At 44.4% G+C, this 25,258-nt stretch overlaps 2 protein-coding genes across 2 annotated transcripts; both read right to left on the bottom strand.

The window, feature by feature from the left end:
• Window positions 1-776: 776 nt before the first annotated feature.
• LOC132653573 (putative protein FAM90A13P) lies at window positions 777-5,553 on the bottom strand. Its single transcript, XM_060381353.1, has 5 exons — window positions 5,482-5,553; window positions 4,309-4,461; window positions 3,297-3,508; window positions 3,010-3,091; window positions 777-1,973 (listed from the first exon to the last, which is right to left on the bottom strand). Exons 1-5 carry the CDS (start codon window positions 5,551-5,553, stop codon window positions 1,020-1,022), a joined length of 1,473 nt encoding a protein of 490 aa, XP_060237336.1. The 3' UTR covers window positions 777-1,019.
• Window positions 5,554-16,125: 10,572 nt separating this feature from the next.
• LOC132653572 (putative protein FAM90A13P) lies at window positions 16,126-20,826 on the bottom strand. The gene is made up of 5 exons (XM_060381352.1): window positions 20,755-20,826; window positions 19,582-19,734; window positions 18,570-18,781; window positions 18,272-18,353; window positions 16,126-17,235 (listed from the first exon to the last, which is right to left on the bottom strand). Exons 1-5 carry the CDS (start codon window positions 20,824-20,826, stop codon window positions 16,282-16,284), a joined length of 1,473 nt encoding a protein of 490 aa, XP_060237335.1. The 3' UTR covers window positions 16,126-16,281.
• Between the last annotated feature and the right edge of the window lie 4,432 nt (window positions 20,827-25,258).

The following is a 25,258-nucleotide window of genomic DNA, read 5'->3' as shown; positions in this document are numbered from 1 at the left end:
GGCCAAGCTGTGGGGCTTCCACTCAGTGTCAAACACTGCCTCAAGCACATAAGTTACAAAAAAAATGCATGATGAAACCAATATCTTCCAGGAGCTTCAGCACTCTGCTCTGAAACTCCAGGTGCCTTGATTTTCACATGAATATGAGAAACATATATACACACAGCCACACAAAAACAAACAGAGAGGCAATATGGGGGTGAGGGGCAGTGAACACAACAGTTTGATGCATCCTTCAAGCCCAAACTACAAAGGGTGCTGAGATGAAAGGGTGTAATGAACAGCCAGGATTTAGACTTTGTGAGGAATGCAAAGTCCTGGCCTCATAAATGGAAAGCAAGCAAAAGCAGAGGTATGGGGACAGTGAGTGGCCTCATAGTGGATAAAACTCAGAATAGGAACTCAGTAAGAAGCCCACTGAGTCCTAAAATTGATGCAATTGACCTTTGTGACCATGACATCTGTGACCAGCAGCCTGGAAGGACAGGCCTACAAACTGCCCTGTCTCTCAATGGTCTTAAGATCACAAGGTGGGGGTACCTATGCACAGTGTCAGAACGGCAAACCTGATGGGGTAGGTTGAGAGCCTCTTGGGTTTGTGGCTCGTTATTGGGCCATAGGTCCTGTGAAAACCCCATGCCTTCGGCCCAAGAACACCACTGCAGACATAATTTCTAGGCCAATTTTATTACTGGAAGTGGAAAACATCATACAATATGACAACTCATGCAGAGTTAGGACGTTGAGGTAGCTGAAAAGACATACTGTATACAGGTCATTGATAATCACAATGGAGAGGACAGGTGACTTTTCTTCAGAGGTCTTCTCAGGTCAGAGTCCAGAGTCCATGCTGAGGTGAGGCTCTGTGCAGAGATGTGAGTCCACGCACACCAGAAGGGTCATTTGGAAGTGGATCTGACAGGTCCCAGTCATGTCATCTAGCTGGCTAACCCAGAGAGGACCAGTCTGAAAGTGTCTGTCAAGTCTGAGCAGGAGGGTGGCATCTGCTGTCCCATCACTCACTGCCCATCACTGTCTTCTGAAGAGGAGGAGACCTGAAGGTCCTCATAGAGGACACTCACTGGGACCTGGGAGCGTGCTGCTTCACCTTTCTCCAGGAAGGCAGGGCCCTCCCAAGGAGCTGTTTGCTTCTCATGGGCAAGTGCTGGGGACACTGTCAGGAACCTGGAGCTCCAGCAGTCACCATTAAGTCTAGTAAAGACCATTCTCAGGGACTGGCGTACAGCATGGCTGGTAGATGGTTGAGAGGACTCAGCATAGGGTGTGGCTGAGACCAGAGCAGGCCTGCTTGGTAGCTGTTCTTGGTCAGTGCTGGGCAGCTGGGCTGCTATTTTCTTGCTCACTGGCACTGCATCTTTCAGTCCAAGTCTGTTGGCAATGGGAAGAGACTGCCTATCCCGGCAGGCCTTCAAAACAGTGCTTGCATTGCTCTCCTCTGGTGCACTGGTAGAGTTGACTCTTAGTCTCTTTGAGGATTTCTGGCTAGGCAGTGTGGGCTGCCAAGAAGCTTTCTCACCTGGGGTCCAGAAGCTAAGTTCAGGGTTCTGTCTTCCCTGATGGAGGGCAGCATGCTGGCTGCGCTGTGTTTTCACACCGGGACCCTGGGCTTCTGACTCTGTGTGAAATGCTTCACTGACTCCATTCCTTTTAGGGACCACAATGGGTTGTTGATGTGAGACACCCCGGAGCTTTTGATGCAGCAGGTCTTGTGAGGCTGTGTTTCCACCACCCTGCCTGAACACTGGCTGTGAGACCCCAGGGACAGCCATGTTCTGACCTTCTTCCTGCCTGGAAGGTAAGATGCAGGAGGCATCAGAGCTTTGGATGGCTCCAGGGTTTCCAGGGCACATCCGCTTCCCAGGAGACTTTCTGGCACGTGACACAGTAATCTGAATTTGGTTGGTCACAGACTTCTTTGTGTTTCCAGGACTGAACACTGGCATCTTGGGATGCTGTGAAAATAACAATTGCAGGATAAATTGACTATGTAAGTCTTCCAAATAACACAAGGACCTCATAAGATTATCATGACAGAAAAACTCTTGTATAAGTTCACTTTAAGGTGAAGGTACTCAGTCTGAAATGGTCTACATTAGTTATCCAAAAGCTGCAGAATGAGAACCTGTGGTGGGGGAGATGCAGAGGGATTGGGACATGCAATGTGAAGAGTTTCAGCCTCACTGTGAAGTTTCCTTGAGCTGAACTCTCATCACTCAAATGTATCTGCATGTGTACATGTGTTTTATGTAAAGAATATATGATTTTTACAGAAATCTTTACTTATTTATATATGATATAAATAGACAGCTAAGCAGAGGGCCATGAGCCTTTTGTGGTCAAGAGAAAAACAATTCAAATTACCACGCAATTTCCAGTGTATTGAAAACCCCTAATCATGTCACCTAGGATGTAAAACAGGGGAAAAGGTATGTTAAGATGACATGACTTGAATATGACTCTCAAAATGAGAGTCAACTCTGCAGCCAACATATTGGGATGGAATAAAAATAAAATAAAAATTTTAAAGGATATATTCATTGCCCTAAAAGTTCTCCAATAAAAGTCTAGATTTTGGAAGCAGCACACAGAATCAGTTCAAAATGGAAACATTAAAATCTGAGAGAAGATCATTAGAAGGCTAGAAGAGCAGGCCATGTTTGTAATATGACCTCAGAAGGAAGGACCACATGGAGACCAGGAGACAAGGTCATGCTCAAGGACAGGTGAGGAGGAGCCTGCCCATCCTCCAGGAGAACTGGTCTACCAAAGGAGAAGCACACAGCAGAGGCTCACTTGCTCCCCAAAACCCAAGTCAGTCTGAACTATGAAAATGACCAAATGAGTCCTTGCTGCATCAGAGAGGACTGATTCGATGTGACATGCATGGGGTCGTGAATGGAGCAAGCAGGTGGTGCAGCAGGGAATGGGCAGGTGGGGCAGAGCACAGAGAAAGGGACTTTCAGGAACAGAGCAACTGCTGCTACTCACAACCAGGTTGATGTGCTGGCCCCTCCTCTGTGGATCCATGGGGAGTTTCTGGAAGGGAGCCTTCCTCTGCTGCTCATCACCTCTGTGGGACAGACAATGGTGTGGAAACACATCAGCTCTACCCACCCATTCACCCACTCTCACTCACCCACTCTCCGTAGCTAGTATACTACTTACTAGCTGTCTGGCCCTTTCAGTGTTTGGGGACAGAGAGATGAGTGATGGTACCCCATGAGCTTTGCTGCACCCAGAGCCTTCCCTCTGGCCAGCCCTTCCCCATCACTCACCTCTGTCCAGTGACTTGACTAGGTTTCTTTTCTGTCTTGGCCTGGCTTATGGGCCCTGGTTTCTGGAGACCCTGTGTCCTGCGAGGATCCTGATTCTCTTTCTCCTTCCTGGCTCCCAGAGGCTGTGGATCTAGGAGCTTTTGGCCATACTTGATTGGGCACCTTCTGCTCCTTGCTGTGTGGCCAAAGGCCCCACACTCTCTGCATTTTACCTGTGAGTAGCAAATGAGATATTAGTGAGTCAAAAAGGGATCCAGGTACCTCTTAGGGATAAAGGGTTAAAATGCCTGCAATGTTTTCTCTCCAGAAAATGGTTGTTTCTTTGAACCCGGAAGAGGTAAGCACACTTGAAAGATGCATGAGTGATGTCAGTGAGCCTTGTATGTGCCAAAGGACCAATCCTGCTAAAGAGAGGCTGGGCTTACTTCCCAGTGTCTACTCAGGTCCACATGCAGGGGGAGTAGTTCCTTTGCCTGGCCTTCTGATACCTCTGCTACAGTCAGGACCATGGACAGATGCAACATTTCACAGGGCCCCAGAACTTAATAAATTCCCAGACACTGGCACAACTAATTCCACAATGGAAGCTTCATTCAGACTGTAGAACTCAACCCACAGACACTATCACCTAACAAAATGAAAACAAGACCCAATGTGTCTGAGTCCACAGTCCTGGGAAAATCTCCCATGTCTCTCACCTGTGCATTTCTGCTTCTGGCCTACTGTTCTGGGTAACAGAAGTATGTCAACCCAAAACATGTTTGTTTGTTTGGTTGGTTTTTGTTTTTGTGCTTAAAACCTCACCCCAAGAAAGGTTCAGTGATCCCCTGGGATACAGAGGATCCAGTCAGTACTCTGCCACCTGGCTAATCAGGACTTTCTATTGACTTAAAGCCATGTTCCCAGCAGTCTTCTCTGGTGGAAAACCCACAACAAATAGGTTCTCTGAGGGAGCCCAGTTCGTGTCTCACCTAGCCCCAGTGGTTGATGACACATTAAGGGCTCTACTTACCATAATGTTCTCTTCTTGCCATGGGGGAACCTTCTGTGTCATGGGCCCTCTTGGCTTACTCTGGACTTTCTGGGCTGGAACAGCTTTATGGTCCTGAATCTTCATGTGTGTCTCCTGCTTTATCGCTGAATCTGGAGTTGTTGGCTTTGATTTCTTGAATCAGAAGGAAACAAAAGAGTTTTAACCAATGAAATTAGTCCAGCTCCCACTCCATGGAGCCTTTCCCAACTTAGACTGTGCTTCCCCCTGGCAACCAGCTCTCCTGGCACCTGAGCTTCATCCCGATGCAGGTCTGGGCTCACTGGATATAACAGGGCACAATCTGTGGCAGAACAACAGCTTAGAGAGGCTTCAGAGCCAGCCTCCTTGATATAGGACATGCGAGCTGTAACAAATTTTGTAGAGGAATTTTAATTCAGAGCATGACTGTTCTGGCAAGAGATCCAAAGACCTTCTAGGTCTATGTGATACGGCTGGAGTACAAACATGCTTTTAATCCAGGAGGCATAGACAAGGCCAGCCTGGTATAGAGCAAGTTTCAGGTTCAGAAAAGCTGCTGGCACACACCTTTAACCCCAAACGATGAAGGTAAAGTTAATTTGTAAAAGGAAACACCCAGGTTTGAAAGTGATGTCTAATTGAATCACAGAAAAAGAAAGTGACAAATCTGAGAAGATTCTACAAAACAGGATACACCCACTTTCACAAGAAGAGAGAAAAACTTAAGGGGCAATGCAGAGAGAGGAAGGAGGCAGTTTTAGAGGGACAGTAATGCTGAGACAGGTCGCAGAGAGAGAACTCGGGTGAAGACCAAATGAACTAGAGAATGAGAAGGAGCCAGGGGATTAGAGCAGATTGCTGGATTTAGTTTGAGGCCAAGCAGAACAATTCAGAGGCCAAGAGAAAAGCCAGATTGAATAAGTCAGCTGGGAGAGAGTTTGGGTCAGAACAGCTGAATTGAATCAGCCAGCTATGAGCTTAGAAAGAACTAGACAGGATGAGCTGAATAGCAGTCAGTCTCAGAGGCTAAAATCATTCTAGGCCTCGGTTATATTGTATGGAGGCTGGAAGCTTCCAAGAGTAGGGCTAGGTTAGCAGACAGAGGAAGCCTCCCAGACAACAACTGAAACAGGTGAATAAATGTCCTCTTACAGGACTTACTGCAAGACTCACCTTTGCAGAGCAACTGAGCAGCTCCTGTGTCTTCAGGGTCTTTTTCCAAATATGGTGCTGGATTTCTTTCATGGGGCAAAATGTCTGAAAAATGTCTGCTTCATCAGTCTATGCAGCACGGTGTCTCAGCTTGTCTTCATTAGATGCTAGTGTCCCGAAGAAATAGGCTCCAGTTTCTACTGCAAACAGGCAAAGAGCAAAAACTTCCTCCTCCCAAATTCTTATATAGGCTTCCAGCAAAGGTGTGGCCAAGAGTGAATCTAGATTAAGAATTAGAGGTGTTTATCTTCATAGCCAAATCCAAGATCATGCTTAAGGACAAGCGATATGTACCTGTAAAGAAGGCACATCCATACAAATGGAGGAATTTCCACCCTGACACAGTTCCCTTAATCTTTCCATATATCTGTCTTTTCCATAACCCTCACAGATGCCCAGGTTCATTCCTGGGAAGAGGAGGAGGTCAGTGGCAGTCTACCCTCCAGAAAGTCTCCTGGGATGCAGGTGTGCCCTGGAAACCCTGCCATCCAAAGTTTTGATGCCTCCTGCATCTTGCCTTCCAGGCAGGAAGAAGGTCAGAACATGGCTGTTTTTGATGTCCCCAAGCCAGTGCTCAGGCAGAATGGTGGAAACACAGCCTCACAAGACCTGCTGGATCAAAAGCTACAGGGTACCATGCATCAACAAACCATTGCGGTCCCCAAAAGAATGGAGTCAGTGAAGCATTTCACACAGAGTCAAAAGCCCAGGGTCCCAGTGGGAAAAAGCAGCCCAGTCAGAATCCTGCTCACCGCTAGGACAAGACAGAATCCCAAACTCAGCTTCTGGGACCCACAGGAGAAAGCTTTCTGGCATCACACACGGCCTATCCAGAATCTCCCGAGTAAACCAAGAGTCAACTCTACCAGTGCATCAGTGGAGAGCAATGCAATGACTGTTTTGTAGGCCTGCCAGGATAGGCAGTTCCCTCCCATTGCCAACAGACTTGGACTAAAAGATTCAGCTGAAAAGAGCAAGAAAACAGCAGTCCAGGAGCCCAGCACTGAACAAAAACAGCTGCCACGGACCGGCCCAGTCGGGCTCCCGTCGTCCGCGGGAGAACAAGGCTTTAGACAGGAAGACACGGTTTCGGCGAAGAATTGACAGACAGAGACACCTTGATGGTTTTGACTCTGCTGCCACTTTACTGAAATCAAGCTAGTATTTTTATAATGATTTCACAAAAGGCACCTTAAAATTGGCATACTTCCCAGAACATTTAGACTTTTACCAAGAATACAAAGTTTACATTTTAACTCAAAATGCAATCAAACATAAAGCAGTACCCACAAATAATCTTGGCCTAAAAACTTTTTGATCAGAGTCAACAAAGGAAAAGAAACCTCAAATATAGTTTCATTATTGCTAACCAATGAAGAGGAAAGTCAGGAGCTAAGTCAGATGCCTGCCAAAGTCCCTCTCTATAACAAAATCTAACTACACCTTTGTTAACCCTCCTCCCATATGTCCTGCTTAAGATTTATGATCTTCTCTAGGAACAAGGCACTGAAGGGAGGGGGAAACTCCCGCCAGCTGCACCTCTCATGCTATTATTTCTTAAGAAGGAGCCTATTATGATTTTACTATTCTTAATGCCTATTAATACTAAATTTAATTCATTACTTTTCTTAAACTTATTTTTATTAAAGCCTTTAACAATCTACTACTAATAATTTTTTTTTATAAAGTTAGTTGTGCTGTTTCAGGTGTCACAGGGAAAGATCAAAGAATTTATTATTCCAGCCCCAGAGCCACAACTGAAGAAGCGTAGAAATCTCAGAACACGTCTCTTTTCCAAGTGGGATGAGTTTGCCAGGGACCTTCCAGGGGGCATTATTTCCGGGGAAATCATATCCCCCGCCCTGTAGCTTATGCTACTATGGCGACACTGGCGTGGGTGTGGCAAAGCAGGGCCGCTCTGGTCTCAGCCACACCCTGTATTCAGTCCAGTCCGCTTTGTTTTAGTGTCTTTGTCGGTCTCCTCTCTCTCTTCACCCCCTCTCTGTCTATGATTCAATCTTCATCACTATCTCTCTATCTCTACTTCCCTGTGTTCATCCTTCCCTCCCTGCTCTCCACATTTCCCGCTCCCCTAACTCCTCCACACATTCTCTTTGGGCCGCTCATCTTGCCTTTCCCTTGCAAGTGTCTCTAACTCTATCCTGCTTCTCCTCCTCCTCTACCTCCACCTCTCCTTCCCCCCTATGTCCCTTCCCTGCCCCATCCAGCTTCCCATCTACTCCCACACACCTCTTTCTCCATGTGTATTCTTCCCCTCAACCCTCTCTCACAGATACAGTCTCACTACACATCTTTGGCAATGGCACTGCAAAATGTTATCATAGGAATTAGAGAATTCGCTGCCAGTATAGCAGCTTCACTCATGTGCTTGGTGGTTCAGCTGGTAGAATACTAGGTTCCTCTCCCTACTGATGAGCACTAAGTCAACACACTGTAGGTTGAGGCTCATTTTAATGCTGAGAAATATCTAAATGTAAGAGGAATCAGTTGAGTGGATCAGATGACGAGGATTAGATGGCAAGGTGACCCTTGTGAGTGCTTAGGTGTCTATGGGCCAGTCCCCAGATTTTCACCTTCCATGCAAACATACATTATGCAGTGGAAGCCAAGGTTCTGGCCTTCTGCTGTGGCCTCTACTCATCTGTCTGCCTAAAATGAGGCACTTAGAGTGTGTGGTCATCTCCATTTTTTCCTCCTCAGGGTAGTTAAGATCCAGACTAAAGCCTGTGTGATCCTGCCTCAAGATCAGGTGTTCCTCTTAAAGTGATAATTGGATTACATGACTTCATGGATTCCACAATCTTGACTGGACCTTGTAAATAGCCTGGGGAGGAACTTTCCACTCCAGTTGCAGCCGGCCTTCTGAGAGCAGCCTCTTGCCTGGTGTGCACAGCTCAGAGATCCTGCTTTAGACCTCCTCTTCCCACATCTGATCCCCATTCCATCTCCTGCACAGTTCCCTCTCTCAATCCACTTCTGCTGTCTATTCTATTTCCCCTTCGGAGTGACATTCCAGCACCACCCATTGGGCCCTTCTTTTACTAGGTCCAGGAATCCCTGAGAGAAGACCTAGGCCTCAGGTAGTATACAAAAGCAAGGAGTGTTTACTCTACAGAAATTGCCAGCATGCTGGGGCAATTTAAAGGCTCAATTTAAAGACAGTTAGGGGATTTCCCAGTGTGGTTAGGTGATCTTTATGTTGATTGGTTGGTAGGGATACAGGGGAACTCATGATTGGTGTGCAGTTAGGGGGACTGCAGGGAGTGCCCAGGTAACAAAGTGTGCCCAGGTAATGAAGTGTAATTTTGACTAGCTAGGCAGCGTGTTTCTAACTGACCTTTAATTTGATTGGTCAAGTGCTTGGGAACTTTATTAAGTTATTGTTTCTAGCTTTCAGGGAAAGCTGGAAACAATATCTGGCTTACATGGACTGTAGTTTCATGTTTTGAGAAATAGAAACCCAGGTCTGTTCAATCTGAAGCCAATTTTGAAGCCTGCCATGGAGTCAGACTGACTTACTATTCTCCTCACTTGTTACTTAGCTTCTTTGGGTCTGTGGATTGTAGTCTGGTTTATTCTGTACTGCGGATCTAGTACCCACTATAACTGAGTACATACCATGTGCATCTTTCTGCGTCTGGGTTACCTCACTTAGGATGATCTTTTCTAGTTCCATCCATTTGCCTGAAAATTCCATGATTTCTTTGTTTTTAATAGATGAGTAGTATTCCATTGTGCAAATGTGCCACAGTCTCTTTATCCATTCTTTGGTTGAGGGACATCCAGTTTCTGGCTATTATGAATAAAGCTGATATGAGCACAGTTGAACAAGTGTCTTGGTGGTATGGTGGAGCATCTTTATGGTATATGCCCAGGAGTGGTATAGCTGCGTCTTGAGATAGAACTATTCCCAATTTTCTAAGAAATTGACAGATTGATTTCCAGAGAGGTTGGACAGGTTTGCACTCCCACCAACAATGGAGGAGTGTTTCCCTTTCTCCATATCCTCTTCATCATGTGGTATCACTTGAGTTTTTAATCTAGCCATTTTGACTGATGTAAAATGGAATTTTGATTAAGTGGTTTCAATTTGCATTTCTCTGATGGCTAAGGACATTGAGCATTTTTTTTTATGTGCTTCTCAGTTATTTGAGATTCCTTGGTTGTGAATTCTCAGTTTAGCTCTGTAGCCCATATTTTAATTGGATTATTTGATTTATTGATGTTTAATTTCTTAAGTTCTTTGTATATTTTAGATATTAGTCTTCTGATGTAGGGTTGGTGAAGATCTTTCCCCAATCTGTCGGTTGCCATTTTGTTGTATTGACAGTGTCCTTTGACTTACAGAAGCTTCTCAGTTTCATGAGATCCCATTTATTAATTGTTGATCTCAGAGACTGTGCGGTTGCTGTTCTGTTCAAGAAGTTGTCTCCTATGCCAGTAAGTTCCAGACTTTTTCGCACTTTATCTTCTAACAGATTTAGAGTCTATGGTTTTTTGTTTGTTTGTTTGTTTGTTTGTTTTGTTTTGTTTTGTTTTTGTCAAGGTCTTTGATCCACTTGGAATTGAGTTTTGTGCAGGGTGATAAATACGGGTCTATTTGCATTTTTCTATATGCAGACACTCAGTTAGACCAGTACCATTTGTTGAAGATGCTTTCTTTTTTCCATTGTATGGTTTTGGCTTCTTGGTTGAAAATCAAGTGCCTGTATTAGTGTGGGTTTATTTCTGGATCTTCAATTTTGTTCCATTGATCAACCTGTCTGTTTCTATGCCAATACCATGCAGTTTTTATTACTATTGCTCTGTAGTATAGCTTGAAATCAGGGATGTTGATACCACCAGAAGTTCTTTTATTGTTCAGAATTGTTTTGGCTATCCTGGGTCTTTTATTTTTCCATACTAAGTTAATGGTTGTTCTTTCCAGGTCTGTAAAGAATTTTGTTGAAATTTTGATGGGAATTGCATTGAATCTGTAGATGGCTTTTGGCAGGATGGTAATTTTTATTATGATAATCCTACTTATTCAAGAGCATGGGAGATCTTTCCATCTTCTAAAATCTTCTCTAGTTCCTTTCTTCAAAGACTTGAAATTCTTGTCATATAGGTCTTTCACTTCCTTGGTTAGAATTACACCAAAATATTTTATATTATTTGTTGCTATTGTGAAGGGTGTTGTTTCCCTAATATCTTTTTCAGGCCTTTTGTCACTTCTATAAAGGAGGGCTATTGATTTTTTGAGTTAATTTTGTATCCAGACACTTTGTTGAAGGTATTTATCAGCTGTAGGAGTTCTCTGGTGTCACTTAGTGTCTTAGGGTCACTTATGTATATTATCATATCATCTGCGAATGGCAATACTTTGACTTTTTCCTTTCCAATTTGTCTAGTTTTGATCTCCTTTACTTGTCTTATTGCTCTCACTAGAAGTTCAAGTACTATATTGAGGAGATATGGTGAGAGTGGCAGCCTTGTTTTGGCCCTGATTTTAGCGGGAATGCTCTAAGTTTCTCTCCATTTAACTTGATGTTGACTATTGGCTTGCTGAATATTGCCTTTATTGGGTCCAGGTATGTGCCTTGAATCCTTGATCTCTCCAAGACTTTAAACATGAAGGGGTTTGGCCAAGGGCCTTCAGCATCTAATGAGATGATTATGTGGTTTTCCTTCTTTCAGTTTGTTTATATGGTGGATTACATGGTTTTTGTATGTTGAACCATCCCTGCATTCCTGGGATGAAGCCTACTTGATCATAGAGTATGATATTTTTGATGTGTTTCTGGGATTCAGTTTGCAAGTATTTTATTGACTATTTTTGCGTCAATGTTCATAAGGGATATTGGTCTGAAATTCTCTTACTTTGTTGGGTCTTTGTATGGTTTAGGTATCAGGGTGACTGTAGCCTCATAGAATGAGTTTGGCAATATTCCTTTCATTTCTATTTTGTGGAATACTTTGAGGAATATTGGCATTAGTTCTTCTTTGAAAGCCTGGTAAAATTCTGTGCTAAAACCATCTGGCCCAGGGCTCTTTTTGGTTGGGAGGCTTTTGATGTCTGCTTCTATTTCCTTAGGGGCATGGGTTTATTTAAATTGTTAACCTGATTTAACTTTGGCAAGAAAATCATTCATTTTATTTAGATTTTCCAATTTTGTGGTGTATAGGTGTTTGAAGTATGATCTAATGATTTTTTGGATTTCCTTGGTGTCTGTCGTTATATCCCCCTTTTTATTTCTGATTTTATTAATGTGGATACTCTCCCTCCTTTTAGTTAGTTTGGCTAAGGGTTTGTCTGTCTTGTTAATTTTCTCAAAAAACCGGCTTTTGGTTTTTTGATTCTCTGTATTGTTCTCTTTGTTTCTAGGTTATTGATTTCAGCCCTGAGTTTGATTTATTTCTTGCTGTTGACTCCTCTTGAGTGTGTTTGTTTCCTTTTTTTTTTTTTTTTCTAGAGCTTTCAGGTGAGCTGTTAAGTTGCTAGTATGAACTCTCTCCTCTTTATGAAGACACTGAATGATATGAACTTTTCTCTTAGCACTGCTTTCGTTGTGTCCCATAAGTTTGGGTATGTTGTGCCTTCATTTTCATTGAATTCTAGAAAGTCTTTAATTTCTTTCTTTCTTTCCTCCCTGACTCAGTGATCATTAAGTAGAGAGTTGTTCAGTTTCCATGAGTTTGTAGGCATTCTATTGCATCTATTTATGTTGAAGTCTAGCTTTAATCCATCGTGGTCTGATAGAATACAACGTTCTGTTTCAGTTTCCTTGTATTTGTTGAGGCTTGCTTTGTGTCTGAGTATGTGGTCAGTTTTGGAGAAGGCCCCATAAGGTGCTGAGAATAAAGTGTATTCTTCTGCGTTTGGATGGAATGTTCTGTAGATATCTGTGAGTTCCAATTGACTCATATCATCAATTACTTTCGTTATTTCTCTGTTTAGTTTCTGTCTCAATGATCTGTCATCTGTCTATTGGTGAGAGAAGTGTATTGAAGTCTCCTGATAGTAGCATGTGTGGATCTATGTGTGATTTAAGCTTTAGTAATGTTTCTTTTACAAATGTGGGTGCTTTTGTATTTGGGGCATAGATGTTTAGAATTGAGTTGTCATTTTGTTCAATTTTTTTCTTTGATGAGTCTGAAGTGCTCTCCCCATCACTTTCAATTAATTTTGGTTGAAAGCCTATTTTATTAGATATTAGAATAGCTACTCCATTTGTTTCTTGTGTCCATTTGCTTGGAAAGCCTTTTTCTAGCCCTTTATTCTGAGGTAGTCTATCGTTATTGTTAAGAGTCTTCTATTCCTATTATTCTTAGGTTTGGTCTTTTCATATTGTCCCAGATTTCTTAGATATTTTGTGTCAGGAACTTTTTAGATTTAACATTTTCTTTGACTGATGTATCAGTTTCTTCAATCATATCTTGTACACCTGAGATTCTCTCTTCCAACTCTTGTATTCTGTTATTGATGCTTGTTTCTATAGTTTCCTTTCTCTTCCCTAGATTTTCCTTCTCCAGGATTACCTTGGATTGTGTTTTCTTTATTGCTTCTATTTCCATTTTAAGGTACTAGACAGTTTTATTCATTTCCTTTTCCCATTTGGTTGTCTTTTTATGTATTTCTTTCAGGGATTTACTTAGTTCCATCACCTGTTTGATTGTATTTTCCTGTGTTTCCTTTAGGGATTTATTTCATTCCTTCACCTGTTTGGTTGTATTTTCCTGTAGTTCTTTAAGTGATTATTTTTTTTCTTTTAAGGCCTCTATCATTTTCATAATCTCGAATTTAAGATTGTTTTCTTGTGCTTCCAGTGTGATGGTATCCTCAGGGCTTGCTGTGGTAGGATATCTGCGTTTTGGGGGGTGCCATTCAGCTCTGAGTTTTGTTGCTGGTGTTCTTGTGCTGACCTCTAGCCCTTTAGTTTCTGTTACTAGGAGGCCTGGTGGGCTCTGATGGAAATATGTCTCTGGGGTTGTAGATAGAGCTCATGGTCCCGGATGGCCGGAGTCTGCTGGTTTTCCTGCTGCCTTCTAATCTGTACTGTCTCCTGTGCCTCAGATTGGGGTGGGATTTGGGGAATGGTGCAGGCAGGGGGACTGGGTTGGTCTCAGGGCGCAGGGCAGGCTGGGTTCCAGGAAACGGCGCAGGCCAGGGAACTGCTGCTTCCTCTGATCTGTCCTGGTCTTGGGGACTGCAGACCCGGGTGGGTGGCTCAGGCCAAGTATTCTTGTTATGTCATGATGCTTAATTGCATTGGTTCAAAATCTTTTGTTTGCATCTGATTCAGGAAATCAAAGCCAACAGATCCAGAAGATGGAGTCACACATGAAGACCCAGGGCCATGGAGCAGTTCTAGCAACAGGCAACCAGGGAAAGCCAACAGGCCCATGGGCACAGAATGTGCCCCCACCGGAAGAGGAGAACCCTAGGGTGAGTGGAGGCCTGTATGTGTCAGTAACTACTGGGGCTAGGTGAGACATGGACTGGGCTTCTTCATAGAACATCTGTGTTGAGGGCTTTCCACCAGAGAAGATTGCTGGGAACATGGGTTTAAGTCAATAGAAAGTCTTGATTAACCAGCTGGCAAAGTACACTGAGCAGGTCCTCTGCATCCCAGGGGATAACTGAGCTTTTCTCAGAGTTAACTTTCAAGCACAAAATCATATTCTGGATCGACATACTTCAGTTACCCAGAACATGAGGCCAAAGGCAGAAATGCCAAGGCCAAAAGGCAAGGGTTATACATTGAGATATTTTTCCAGAACTATGGACCTGAATGGACTGGGTCTTGTTTTCATTATGGCCGACTGAAGTAGTGACTATGGAATGAGTTTCACAGCATAAATAGTGCTTTCATCAGGGAGTCAGTTGTGCCAATATCTAGGGGTTTGCTAAGTTTTGGGCTCTGTTAAATTTGTTGCGTTCATTCATGGTCCTGACCATAGCAGAAGTATCAGAAGGCCAGGCAGAGGAGCTGCTCTCCCTGCATGTGGACCTAAGAAGACACTGGGAAGTAGGCCCAGGCTCTTCAGCAGGATTGGTTCTTTGGCAGATACAGGGTTCACACCCATTCAAATGTTAAGTGTGCTTGTGTTTTTTTTTTTTTTGCTTCATGCTCCGTTCTTATCACTCACTGACTTGTGATTTTTTTTTTCCTGAGTTCACTTGTTCTGATTTTTGTGTCCTTGAGACATCAGTCTCCTCTGCAAGCCTATTGTTCTCACCCAGGGGCTTCCCAAATTTATAAATATAGATAGCTGGAGGTGATCTTGATGGACAGGTTCTGCCTACTTCTACATATCCTAAGGATGACAGAGCCTAGGCTTCCACCAAACATTGTTCATATGGATTTAAGTTGAGAATCTCCCAATCTAGCCCATAGACGCCTGAGCTCTCATACCAGCTCCCTTGCTTTAAACTTTACCCTCTTCTTCATTGTCTGCTGAATTCTATATGAGAAAAGAGAAATGTCTTATGACTGGTATTGTTAATAAAATATAGCTTGGATACAATACATTGAATGACCTCATGAGAAGCACATGGCATGTAGCAGCCCAAGGACAACACAGGGTGTGGTACCTGAGGAGATGCACAAAGAGAAACCTTGGCTGACATCTGTTTGGGGCCCACCACTCACAGAGAGCTATAGACACAGCTCTGAAAGATCTCAGCAGGCTAACAGGGAAGAGAAAGGAAAATCACTGAAGTGTGCCAGCCAGTCAGACAGGCCAAGCTGTGGGGCTTCCACTCAGTGTCAAACACTGCCTCAAGCACATAAGTTACAAAAAAAATGCATGATGAAACCAATATCTTCCAGGAGCTTCAGCACTCTGCTCTGAAACTCCAGGTGCCTTGATTTTCACATGAATATGAGAAACATATATACACACAGCCACACAAAAACAAACAGAGAGGCAATATGGGGGTGAGGGGCAGTGAACACAACAGTTTGATGCATCCTTCAAGCCCAAACTACAAAGGGTGCTGAGATGAAAGGGTGTAATGAACAGCCAGGATTTAGACTTTGTGAGGAATGCAAAGTCCTGGCCTCATAAATGGAAAGCAAGCAAAAGCAGAGGTATGGGGACAGTGAGTGGCCTCATAGTGGATAAAACTCAGAATAGGAACTCAGTAAGAAGCCCACTGAGTCCTAAAATTGATGCAATTGACCTTTGTGACCATGACATCTGTGACCAGCAGCCTGGAAGGACAGGCCTACAAACTGCCCTGTCTCTCAATGGTCTTAAGATCACAAGGTGGGGGTACCTATGCACAGTGTCAGAACGGCAAACCTGATGGGGTAGGTTGAGAGCCTCTTGGGTTTGTGGCTCATTATTGGGCCATAGGTCCTGTGAAAACCCCATGCCTTCGGCCCAAGAACACCACTGCAGACATAATTTCTAGGCCAATTTTATTACTGGAAGTGGAAAACATCATACAATATGACAACTCATGCAGAGTTAGGACGTTGAGGTAGCTGAAAAGACATACTGTATACAGGTCATTGATAATCACAATGGAGAGGACAGGTGACCTTTCTTCAGAGGTCTTCTCAGGTCAGAGTCCAGAGTCCATGCTGAGGTGAGGCTCTGTGCAGAGATGTGAGTCCACGCACACCAGAAGGGTCATTTGGAAGTGGATCTGACAGGTCCCAGTCATGTCATCTAGCTGGCTAACCCAGAGAGGACCAGTCTGAAAGTGTCTGTCAAGTCTGAGCAGGAGGGTGGCATCTGCTGTCCCATCACTCACTGCCCATCACTGTCTTCTGAAGAGGAGGAGACCTGAAGGTCCTCATAGAGGACACTCACTGGGACCTGGGAGCGTGCTGCTTCACCTTTCTCCAGGAAGGCAGGGCCCTCCCAAGGAGCTGTTTGCTTCTCATGGGCAAGTGCTGGGGACACTGTCAGGAACCTGGAGCTCCAGCAGTCACCATTAAGTCTAGTAAAGACCATTCTCAGGGACTGGCGTACAGCATGGCTGGTAGATGGTTGAGAGGACTCAGCATAGGGTGTGGCTGAGACCAGAGCAGGCCTGCTTGGTAGCTGTTCTTGGTCAGTGCTGGGCAGCTGGGCTGCTATTTTCTTGCTCACTGGCACTGCATCTTTCAGTCCAAGTCTGTTGGCAATGGGAAGAGACTGCCTATCCCGGCAGGCCTTCAAAACAGTGCTTGCATTGCTCTCCTCTGGTGCACTGGTAGAGTTGACTCTTAGTCTCTTTGAGGATTTCTGGCTAGGCAGTGTGGGCTGCCAAGAAGCTTTCTCACCTGGGGTCCAGAAGCTAAGTTCAGGGTTCTGTCTTCCCTGATGGAGGGCAGCATGCTGGCTGCGCTGTGTTTTCACACCGGGACCCTGGGCTTCTGACTCTGTGTGAAATGCTTCACTGACTCCATTCCTTTTAGGGACCACAATGGGTTGTTGATGTGAGACACCCCGGAGCTTTTGATGCAGCAGGTCTTGTGAGGCTGTGTTTCCACCACCCTGCCTGAACACTGGCTGTGAGACCCCAGGGACAGCCATGTTCTGACCTTCTTCCTGCCTGGAAGGTAAGATGCAGGAGGCATCAGAGCTTTGGATGGCTCCAGGGTTTCCAGGGCACATCCGCTTCCCAGGAGACTTTCTGGCACGTGACACAGTAATCTGAATTTGGTTGGTCACAGACTTCTTTGTGTTTCCAGGACTGAACACTGGCATCTTGGGATGCTGTGAAAATAACAATTGCAGGATAAATTGACTATGTAAGTCTTCCAAATAACACAAGGACCTCATAAGATTATCATGACAGAAAAACTCTTGTATAAGTTCACTTTAAGGTGAAGGTACTCAGTCTGAAATGGTCTACATTAGTTATCCAAAAGCTGCAGAATGAGAACCTGTGGTGGGGGAGATGCAGAGGGATTGGGACATGCAATGTGAAGAGTTTCAGCCTCACTGTGAAGTTTCCTTGAGCTGAACTCTCATCACTCAAATGTATCTGCATGTGTACATGTGTTTTATGTAAAGAATATATGATTTTTACAGAAATCTTTACTTATTTATATATGATATAAATAGACAGCTAAGCAGAGGGCCATGAGCCTTTTGTGGTCAAGAGAAAAACAATTCAAATTACCACGCAATTTCCAGTGTATTGAAAACCCCTAATCATGTCACCTAGGATGTAAAACAGGGGAAAAGGTATGTTAAGATGACATGACTTGAATATGACTCTCAAAATGAGAGTCAACTCTGCAGCCAACATATTGGGATGGAATAAAAATAAAATAAAAATTTTAAAGGATATATTCATTGCCCTAAAAGTTCTCCAATAAAAGTCTAGATTTTGGAAGCAGCACACAGAATCAGTTCAAAATGGAAACATTAAAATCTGAGAGAAGATCATTAGAAGGCTAGAAGAGCAGGCCATGTTTGTAATATGACCTCAGAAGGAAGGACCACATGGAGACCAGGAGACAAGGTCATGCTCAAGGACAGGTGAGGAGGAGCCTGCCCATCCTCCAGGAGAACTGGTCTACCAAAGGAGAAGCACACAGCAGAGGCTCACTTGCTCCCCAAAACCCAAGTCAGTCTGAACTATGAAAATGACCAAATGAGTCCTTGCTGCATCAGAGAGGACTGATTCGATGTGACATGCATGGGGTCGTGAATGGAGCAAGCAGGTGGTGCAGCAGGGAATGGGCAGGTGGGGCAGAGCACAGAGAAAGGGACTTTCAGGAACAGAGCAACTGCTGCTACTCACAACCAGGTTGATGTGCTGGCCCCTCCTCTGTGGATCCATGGGGAGTTTCTGGAAGGGAGCCTTCCTCTGCTGCTCATCACCTCTGTGGGACAGACAATGGTGTGGAAACACATCAGCTCTACCCACCCATTCACCCACTCTCACTCACCCACTCTCCACTCACTCTCTGTAGCTAGTATACTACTTACTAGCTGTCTGGCCCTTTCAGTGTTTGGGGACAGAGAGATGAGTGATGGTACCCCATGAGCTTTGCTGCACCCAGAGCCTTCCCTCTGGCCAGCCCTTCCCCATCACTCACCTCTGTCCAGTGACTTGACTAGGTTTCTTTTCTGTCTTGGCCTGGCTTATGGGCCCTGGTTTCTGGAGACCCTGTGTCCTGCGAGGATCCTGATTCTCTTTCTCCTTCCTGGCTCCCAGAGGCTGTGGATCTAGGAGCTTTTGGCCATACTTGATTGGGCACCTTCTGCTCCTTGCTGTGTGGCCAAAGGCCCCACACTCTCTGCATTTTACCTGTGAGTAGCAAATGAGATATTAGTGAGTCAAAAAGGGATCCAGGTACCTCTTAGGGATAAAGGGTTAAAATGCCTGCAATGTTTTCTCTCCAGAAAATGGTTGTTTCTTTGAACCCGGAAGAGGTAAGCACACTTGAAAGATGCATGAGTGATGTCAGTGAGCCTTGTATGTGCCAAAGGACCAATCCTGCTAAAGAGAGGCTGGGCTTACTTCCCAGTGTCTACTCAGGTCCACATGCAGGGGGAGTAGTTCCTTTGCCTGGCCTTCTGATACCTCTGCTACAGTCAGGACCATGGACAGATGCAACATTTCACAGGGCCCCAGAACTTAATAAATTCCCAGACACTGGCACAACTAATTCCACAATGGAAGCTTCATTCAGACTGTAGAACTCAACCCACAGACACTATCACCTAACAAAATGAAAACAAGACCCAATGTGTCTGAGTCCACAGTCCTGGGAAAATCTCCCATGTCTCTCACCTGTGCATTTCTGCTTCTGGCCTACTGTTCTGGGTAACAGAAGTATGTCAACCCAAAACATGTTTGTTTGTTTGGTTGGTTTTTGTTTTTGTGCTTAAAACCTCACCCCAAGAAAGGTTCAGTGATCCCCTGGGATACAGAGGATCCAGTCAGTACTCTGCCACCTGGCTAATCAGGACTTTCTATTGACTTAAAGCCATGTTCCCAGCAGTCTTCTCTGGTGGAAAACCCACAACAAATAGGTTCTCTGAGGGAGCCCAGTTCGTGTCTCACCTAGCCCCAGTGGTTGATGACACATTAAGGGCTCTACTTACCATAATGTTCTCTTCTTGCCATGGGGGAACCTTCTGTGTCATGGGCCCTCTTGGCTTACTCTGGACTTTCTGGGCTGGAACAGCTTTATGGTCCTGAATCTTCATGTGTGTCTCCTGCTTTATCGCTGAATCTGGAGTTGTTGGCTTTGATTTCTTGAATCAGAAGGAAACAAAAGAGTTTTAACCAATGAAATTAGTCCAGCTCCCACTCCATGGAGCCTTTCCCAACTTAGACTGTGCTTCCCCCTGGCAACCAGCTCTCCTGGCACCTGAGCTTCATCCCGATGCAGGTCTGGGCTCACTGGATATAACAGGGCACAATCTGTGGCAGAACAACAGCTTAGAGAGGCTTCAGAGCCAGCCTCCTTGATATAGGACATGCGAGCTGTAACAAATTTTGTAGAGGAATTTTAATTCAGAGCATGACTGTTCTGGCAAGAGATCCAAAGACCTTCTAGGTCTATGTGATACGGCTGGAGTACAAACATGCTTTTAATCCAGGAGGCATAGACAAGGCCAGCCTGGTATAGAGCAAGTTTCAGGTTCAGAAAAGCTGCTGGCACACACCTTTAACCCCAAACGATGAAGGTAAAGTTAATTTGTAAAAGGAAACACCCAGGTTTGAAAGTGATGTCTAATTGAATCACAGAAAAAGAAAGTGACAAATCTGAGAAGATTCTACAAAACAGGATACACCCACTTTCACAAGAAGAGAGAAAAACTTAAGGGGCAATGCAGAGAGAGGAAGGAGGCAGTTTTAGAGGGACAGTAATGCTGAGACAGGTCGCAGAGAGAGAACTCGGGTGAAGACCAAATGAACTAGAGAATGAGAAGGAGCCAGGGGATTAGAGCAGATTGCTGGATTTAGTTTGAGGCCAAGCAGAACAATTCAGAGGCCAAGAGAAAAGCCAGATTGAATAAGTCAGCTGGGAGAGAGTTTGGGTCAGAACAGCTGAATTGAATCAGCCAGCTATGAGCTTAGAAAGAACTAGACAGGATGAGCTGAATAGCAGTCAGTCTCAGAGGCTAAAATCATTCTAGGCCTCGGTTATATTGTATGGAGGCTGGAAGCTTCCAAGAGTAGGGCTAGGTTAGCAGACAGAGGAAGCCTCCCAGACAACAACTGAAACAGGTGAATAAATGTCCTCTTACAGGACTTACTGCAAGACTCACCTTTGCAGAGCAACTGAGCAGCTCCTGTGTCTTCAGGGTCTTTTTCCAAATATGGTGCTGGATTTCTTTCATGGGGCAAAATGTCTGAAAAATGTCTGCTTCATCAGTCTATGCAGCACGGTGTCTCAGCTTGTCTTCATTAGATGCTAGTGTCCCGAAGAAATAGGCTCCAGTTTCTACTGCAAACAGGCAAAGAGCAAAAACTTCCTTCTCCCAAATTCTTATATAGGCTTCCAGCAAAGGTGTGGCCAAGAGTGAATCTAGATTAAGAATTAGAGGTGTTTATCTTCATAGCCAAATCCAAGATCATGCTTAAGGACAAGCGATATGTACCTGTAAAGAAGGCACATCCATACAAATGGAGGAATTTCCACCCTGACACAGTTCCCTTAATCTTTCCATATATCTGTCTTTTCCATAACCCTCACAGATGCCCAGGTTCATTCCTGGGAAGAGGAGGAGGTCAGTGGCAGTCTACCCTCCAGAAAGTCTCCTGGGATGCAGGTGTGCCCTGGAAACCCTGCCATCCAAAGTTTTGATGCCTCCTGCATCTTGCCTTCCAGGCAGGAAGAAGGTCAGAACATGGCTGTTTTTGATGTCCCCAAGCCAGTGCTCAGGCAGAATGGTGGAAACACAGCCTCACAAGACCTGCTGGATCAAAAGCTACAGGGTACCATGCATCAACAAACCATTGCGGTCCCCAAAAGAATGGAGTCAGTGAAGCATTTCACACAGAGTCAAAAGCCCAGGGTCCCAGTGGGAAAAAGCAGCCCAGTCAGAATCCTGCTCACCGCTAGGACAAGACAGAATCCCAAACTCAGCTTCTGGGACCCACAGGAGAAAGCTTTCTGGCATCACACACGGCCTATCCAGAATCTCCCGAGTAAACCAAGAGTCAACTCTACCAGTGCATCAGTGGAGAGCAATGCAATGACTGTTTTGTAGGCCTGCCAGGATAGGCAGTTCCCTCCCATTGCCAACAGACTTGGACTAAAAGATTCAGCTGAAAAGAGCAAGAAAACAGCAGTCCAGGAGCCCAGCACTGAACAAAAACAGCTGCCACGGACCGGCCCAGTCGGGCTCCCGTCGTCCGCGGGAGAACAAGGCTTTAGACAGGAAGACACGGTTTCGGCGAAGAATTGACAGACAGAGACACCTTGATGGTTTTGACTCTGCTGCCACTTTACTGAAATCAAGCTAGTATTTTTATAATGATTTCACAAAAGGCACCTTAAAATTGGCATACTTCCCAGAACATTTAGACTTTTACCAAGAATACAAAGTTTACATTTTAACTCAAAATGCAATCAAACATAAAGCAGTACCCACAAATAATCTTGGCCTAAAAACTTTTTGATCAGAGTCAACAAAGGAAAAGAAACCTCAAATATAGTTTCATTATTGCTAACCAATGAAGAGGAAAGTCAGGAGCTAAGTCAGATGCCTGCCAAAGTCCCTCTCTATAACAAAATCTAACTACACCTTTGTTAACCCTCCTCCCATATGTCCTGCTTAAGATTTATGATCTTCTCTAGGAACAAGGCACTGAAGGGAGGGGGAAACTCCCGCCAGCTGCACCTCTCATGCTATTATTTCTTAAGAAGGAGCCTATTATTATTTTACTATTCTTAATGCCTATTAATACTAAATTTAATTCATTACTTTTCTTAAACTTATTTTTATTAAAGCCTTTAACAATCTACTACTAATAATTTTTTTTTATAAAGTTAGTTGTGCTGTTTCAGGTGTCACAGGGAAAGATCAAAGAATTTATTATTCCAGCCCCAGAGCCACAACTGAAGAAGCGTAGAAATCTCAGAACACGTCTCTTTTCCAAGTGGGATGAGTTTGCCAGGGACCTTCCAGGGGGCATTATTTCCGGGGAAATCATATCCCCCGCCCTGTAGCTTATGCTACTATGGCGACACTGGCGTGGGTGTGGCAAAGCAGGGCCGCTCTGGTCTCAGCCACACCCTGTATTCAGTCCAGTCCGCTTTGTTTTAGTGTCTTTGTCCGTCTCCTCTCTCTCTTCACCCCCTCTCTGTCTATGATTCAATCTTCATCACTATCTCTCTATCTCTACTTCCCTGTGTTCATCCTTCCCTCCCTGCTCTCCACATTTCCCGCTCCCCTAACTCCTCCACACATTCTCTTTGGGCCGCTCATCTTGCCTTTCCCTTGCAAGTGTCTCTAACTCTATCCTGCTTCTCCTCCTCCTCTACCTCCACCTCTCCTTCCCCCCTATGTCCCTTCCCTGCCCCATCCAGCTTCCCATCTACTCCCACACACCTCTTTCTCCATGTGTATTCTTCCCCTCAACCCTCTCTCACAGATACAGTCTCACTACACATCTTTGGCAATGGCACTGCAAAATGTTATCATAGGAATTAGAGAATTCGCTGCCAGTATAGCAGCTTCACTCATGTGCTTGGTGGTTCAGCTGGTAGAATACTAGGTTCCTCTCCCTACTGATGAGCACTAAGTCAACACACTGTAGGTTGAGGCTCATTTTAATGCTGAGAAATATCTAAATGTAAGAGGAATCAGTTGAGTGGATCAGATGACGAGGATTAGATGGCAAGGTGACCCTTGTGAGTGCTTAGGTGTCTATGGGCCAGTCCCCAGATTTTCACCTTCCATGCAAACATACATTATGCAGTGGAAGCCAAGGTTCTGGCCTTCTGCTGTGGCCTCTACTCATCTGTCTGCCTAAAATGAGGCACTTAGAGTGTGTGGTCATCTCCATTTTTTCCTCCTCAGGGTAGTTAAGATCCAGACTAAAGCCTGTGTGATCCTGCCTCAAGATCAGGTGTTCCTCTTAAAGTGATAATTGGATTACATGACTTCATGGATTCCACAATCTTGACTGGACCTTGTAAATAGCCTGGGGAGGAACTTTCCACTCCAGTTGCAGCCGGCCTTCTGAGAGCAGCCTCTTGCCTGGTGTGCACAGCTCAGAGATCCTGCTTTAGACCCCCTCTTCCCACATCTGATCCCCATTCCATCTCCTGCACAGTTCCCTCTCTCAATCCACTTCTGCTGTCTATTCTATTTCCCCTTCGGAGTGACATTCCAGCACCACCCATTGGGCCCTTCTTTTAGTAGGTCCAGGAATCCCTGAGAGAAGACCTAGGCCTCAGGTAGTATACAAAAGCAAGGAGTGTTTACTCTACAGAAATTGCCAGCATGCTGGGGCAATTTAAAGGCTCAATTTAAAGACAGTTAGGGGATTTCCCAGTGTGGTTAGGTGATCTTTATGTTGATTGGTTGGTAGGGATACAGGGGAACTCATGATTGGTGTGCAGTTAGGGGGACTGCAGGGAGTGCCCAGGTAACAAAGTGTGCCCAGGTAATGAAGTGTAATTTTGACTAGCTAGGCAGCGTGTTTCTAACTGACCATTAATTTGATTGGTCAAGTGCTTGGGAACTTTATTAAGTTATTGTTTCTAGCTTTCAGGGAAAGCTGGAAACAATATCTGGCTTACATGGACTGTAGTTTCATGTTTTGAGAAATAGAAACCCAGGTCTGTTCAATCTGAAGCCAATTTTGAAGCCTGCCATGGAGTCAGACTGACTTACTATTCTCCTCACTTGTTACTTAGCTTCTTTGGGTCTGTGGATTGTAGTCTGGTTTATTCTGTACTGCGGATCTAGTACCCACTATAACTGAGTACATACCATGTGCATCTTTCTGCGTCTGGGTTACCTCACTTAGGATGATCTTTTCTAGTTCCATCCATTTGCCTGAAAATTCCATGATTTCTTTGTTTTTAATAGATGAGTAGTATTCCATTGTGCAAATGTGCCACAGTCTCTTTATCCATTCTTTGGTTGAGGGACATCCAGTTTCTGGCTATTATGAATAAAGCTGATATGAGCACAGTTGAACAAGTGTCTTGGTGGTATGGTGGAGCATCTTTATGGTATATGCCCAGGAGTGGTATAGCTGCGTCTTGAGATAGAACTATTCCCAATTTTCTAAGAAATTGACAGATTGATTTCCAGAGAGGTTGGACAGGTTTGCACTCCCACCAACAATGGAGGAGTGTTTCCCTTTCTCCATATCCTCTTCATCATGTGGTATCACTTGAGTTTTTAATCTAGCCATTTTGACTGATGTAAAATGGAATTATGATTAAGTGGTTTCAATTTGCATTTCTCTGATGGCTAAGGACATTGAGCATTTTTTATGTGCTTCTCAGTTATTTGAGATTCCTTGGTTGTGAATTCTCAGTTTAGCTCTGTAGCCCATATTTTAATTGGATTATTTGATTTATTGATGTTTAATTTCTTAAGTTCTTTGTATATTTTAGATATTAGTCTTCTGATGTAGGGTTGGTGAAGATCTTTCCCCAATCTGTCGGTTGCCATTTTGTTGTATTGACAGTGTCCTTTGACTTACAGAAGCTTCTCAGTTTCATGAGATCCCATTTATTAATTGTTGATCTCAGAGACTGTGCGGTTGCTGTTCTGTTCAAGAAGTTGTCTCCTATGCCAGTAAGTT

The sequence above is a fragment of the Meriones unguiculatus genome, chromosome 4 (assembly GCF_030254825.1).
Source record: "Meriones unguiculatus strain TT.TT164.6M chromosome 4, Bangor_MerUng_6.1, whole genome shotgun sequence".
NCBI lineage: Eukaryota > Metazoa > Chordata > Mammalia > Rodentia > Muridae > Meriones > Meriones unguiculatus.
This window is presented reverse-complemented; position numbering and strand designations above follow the sequence as displayed.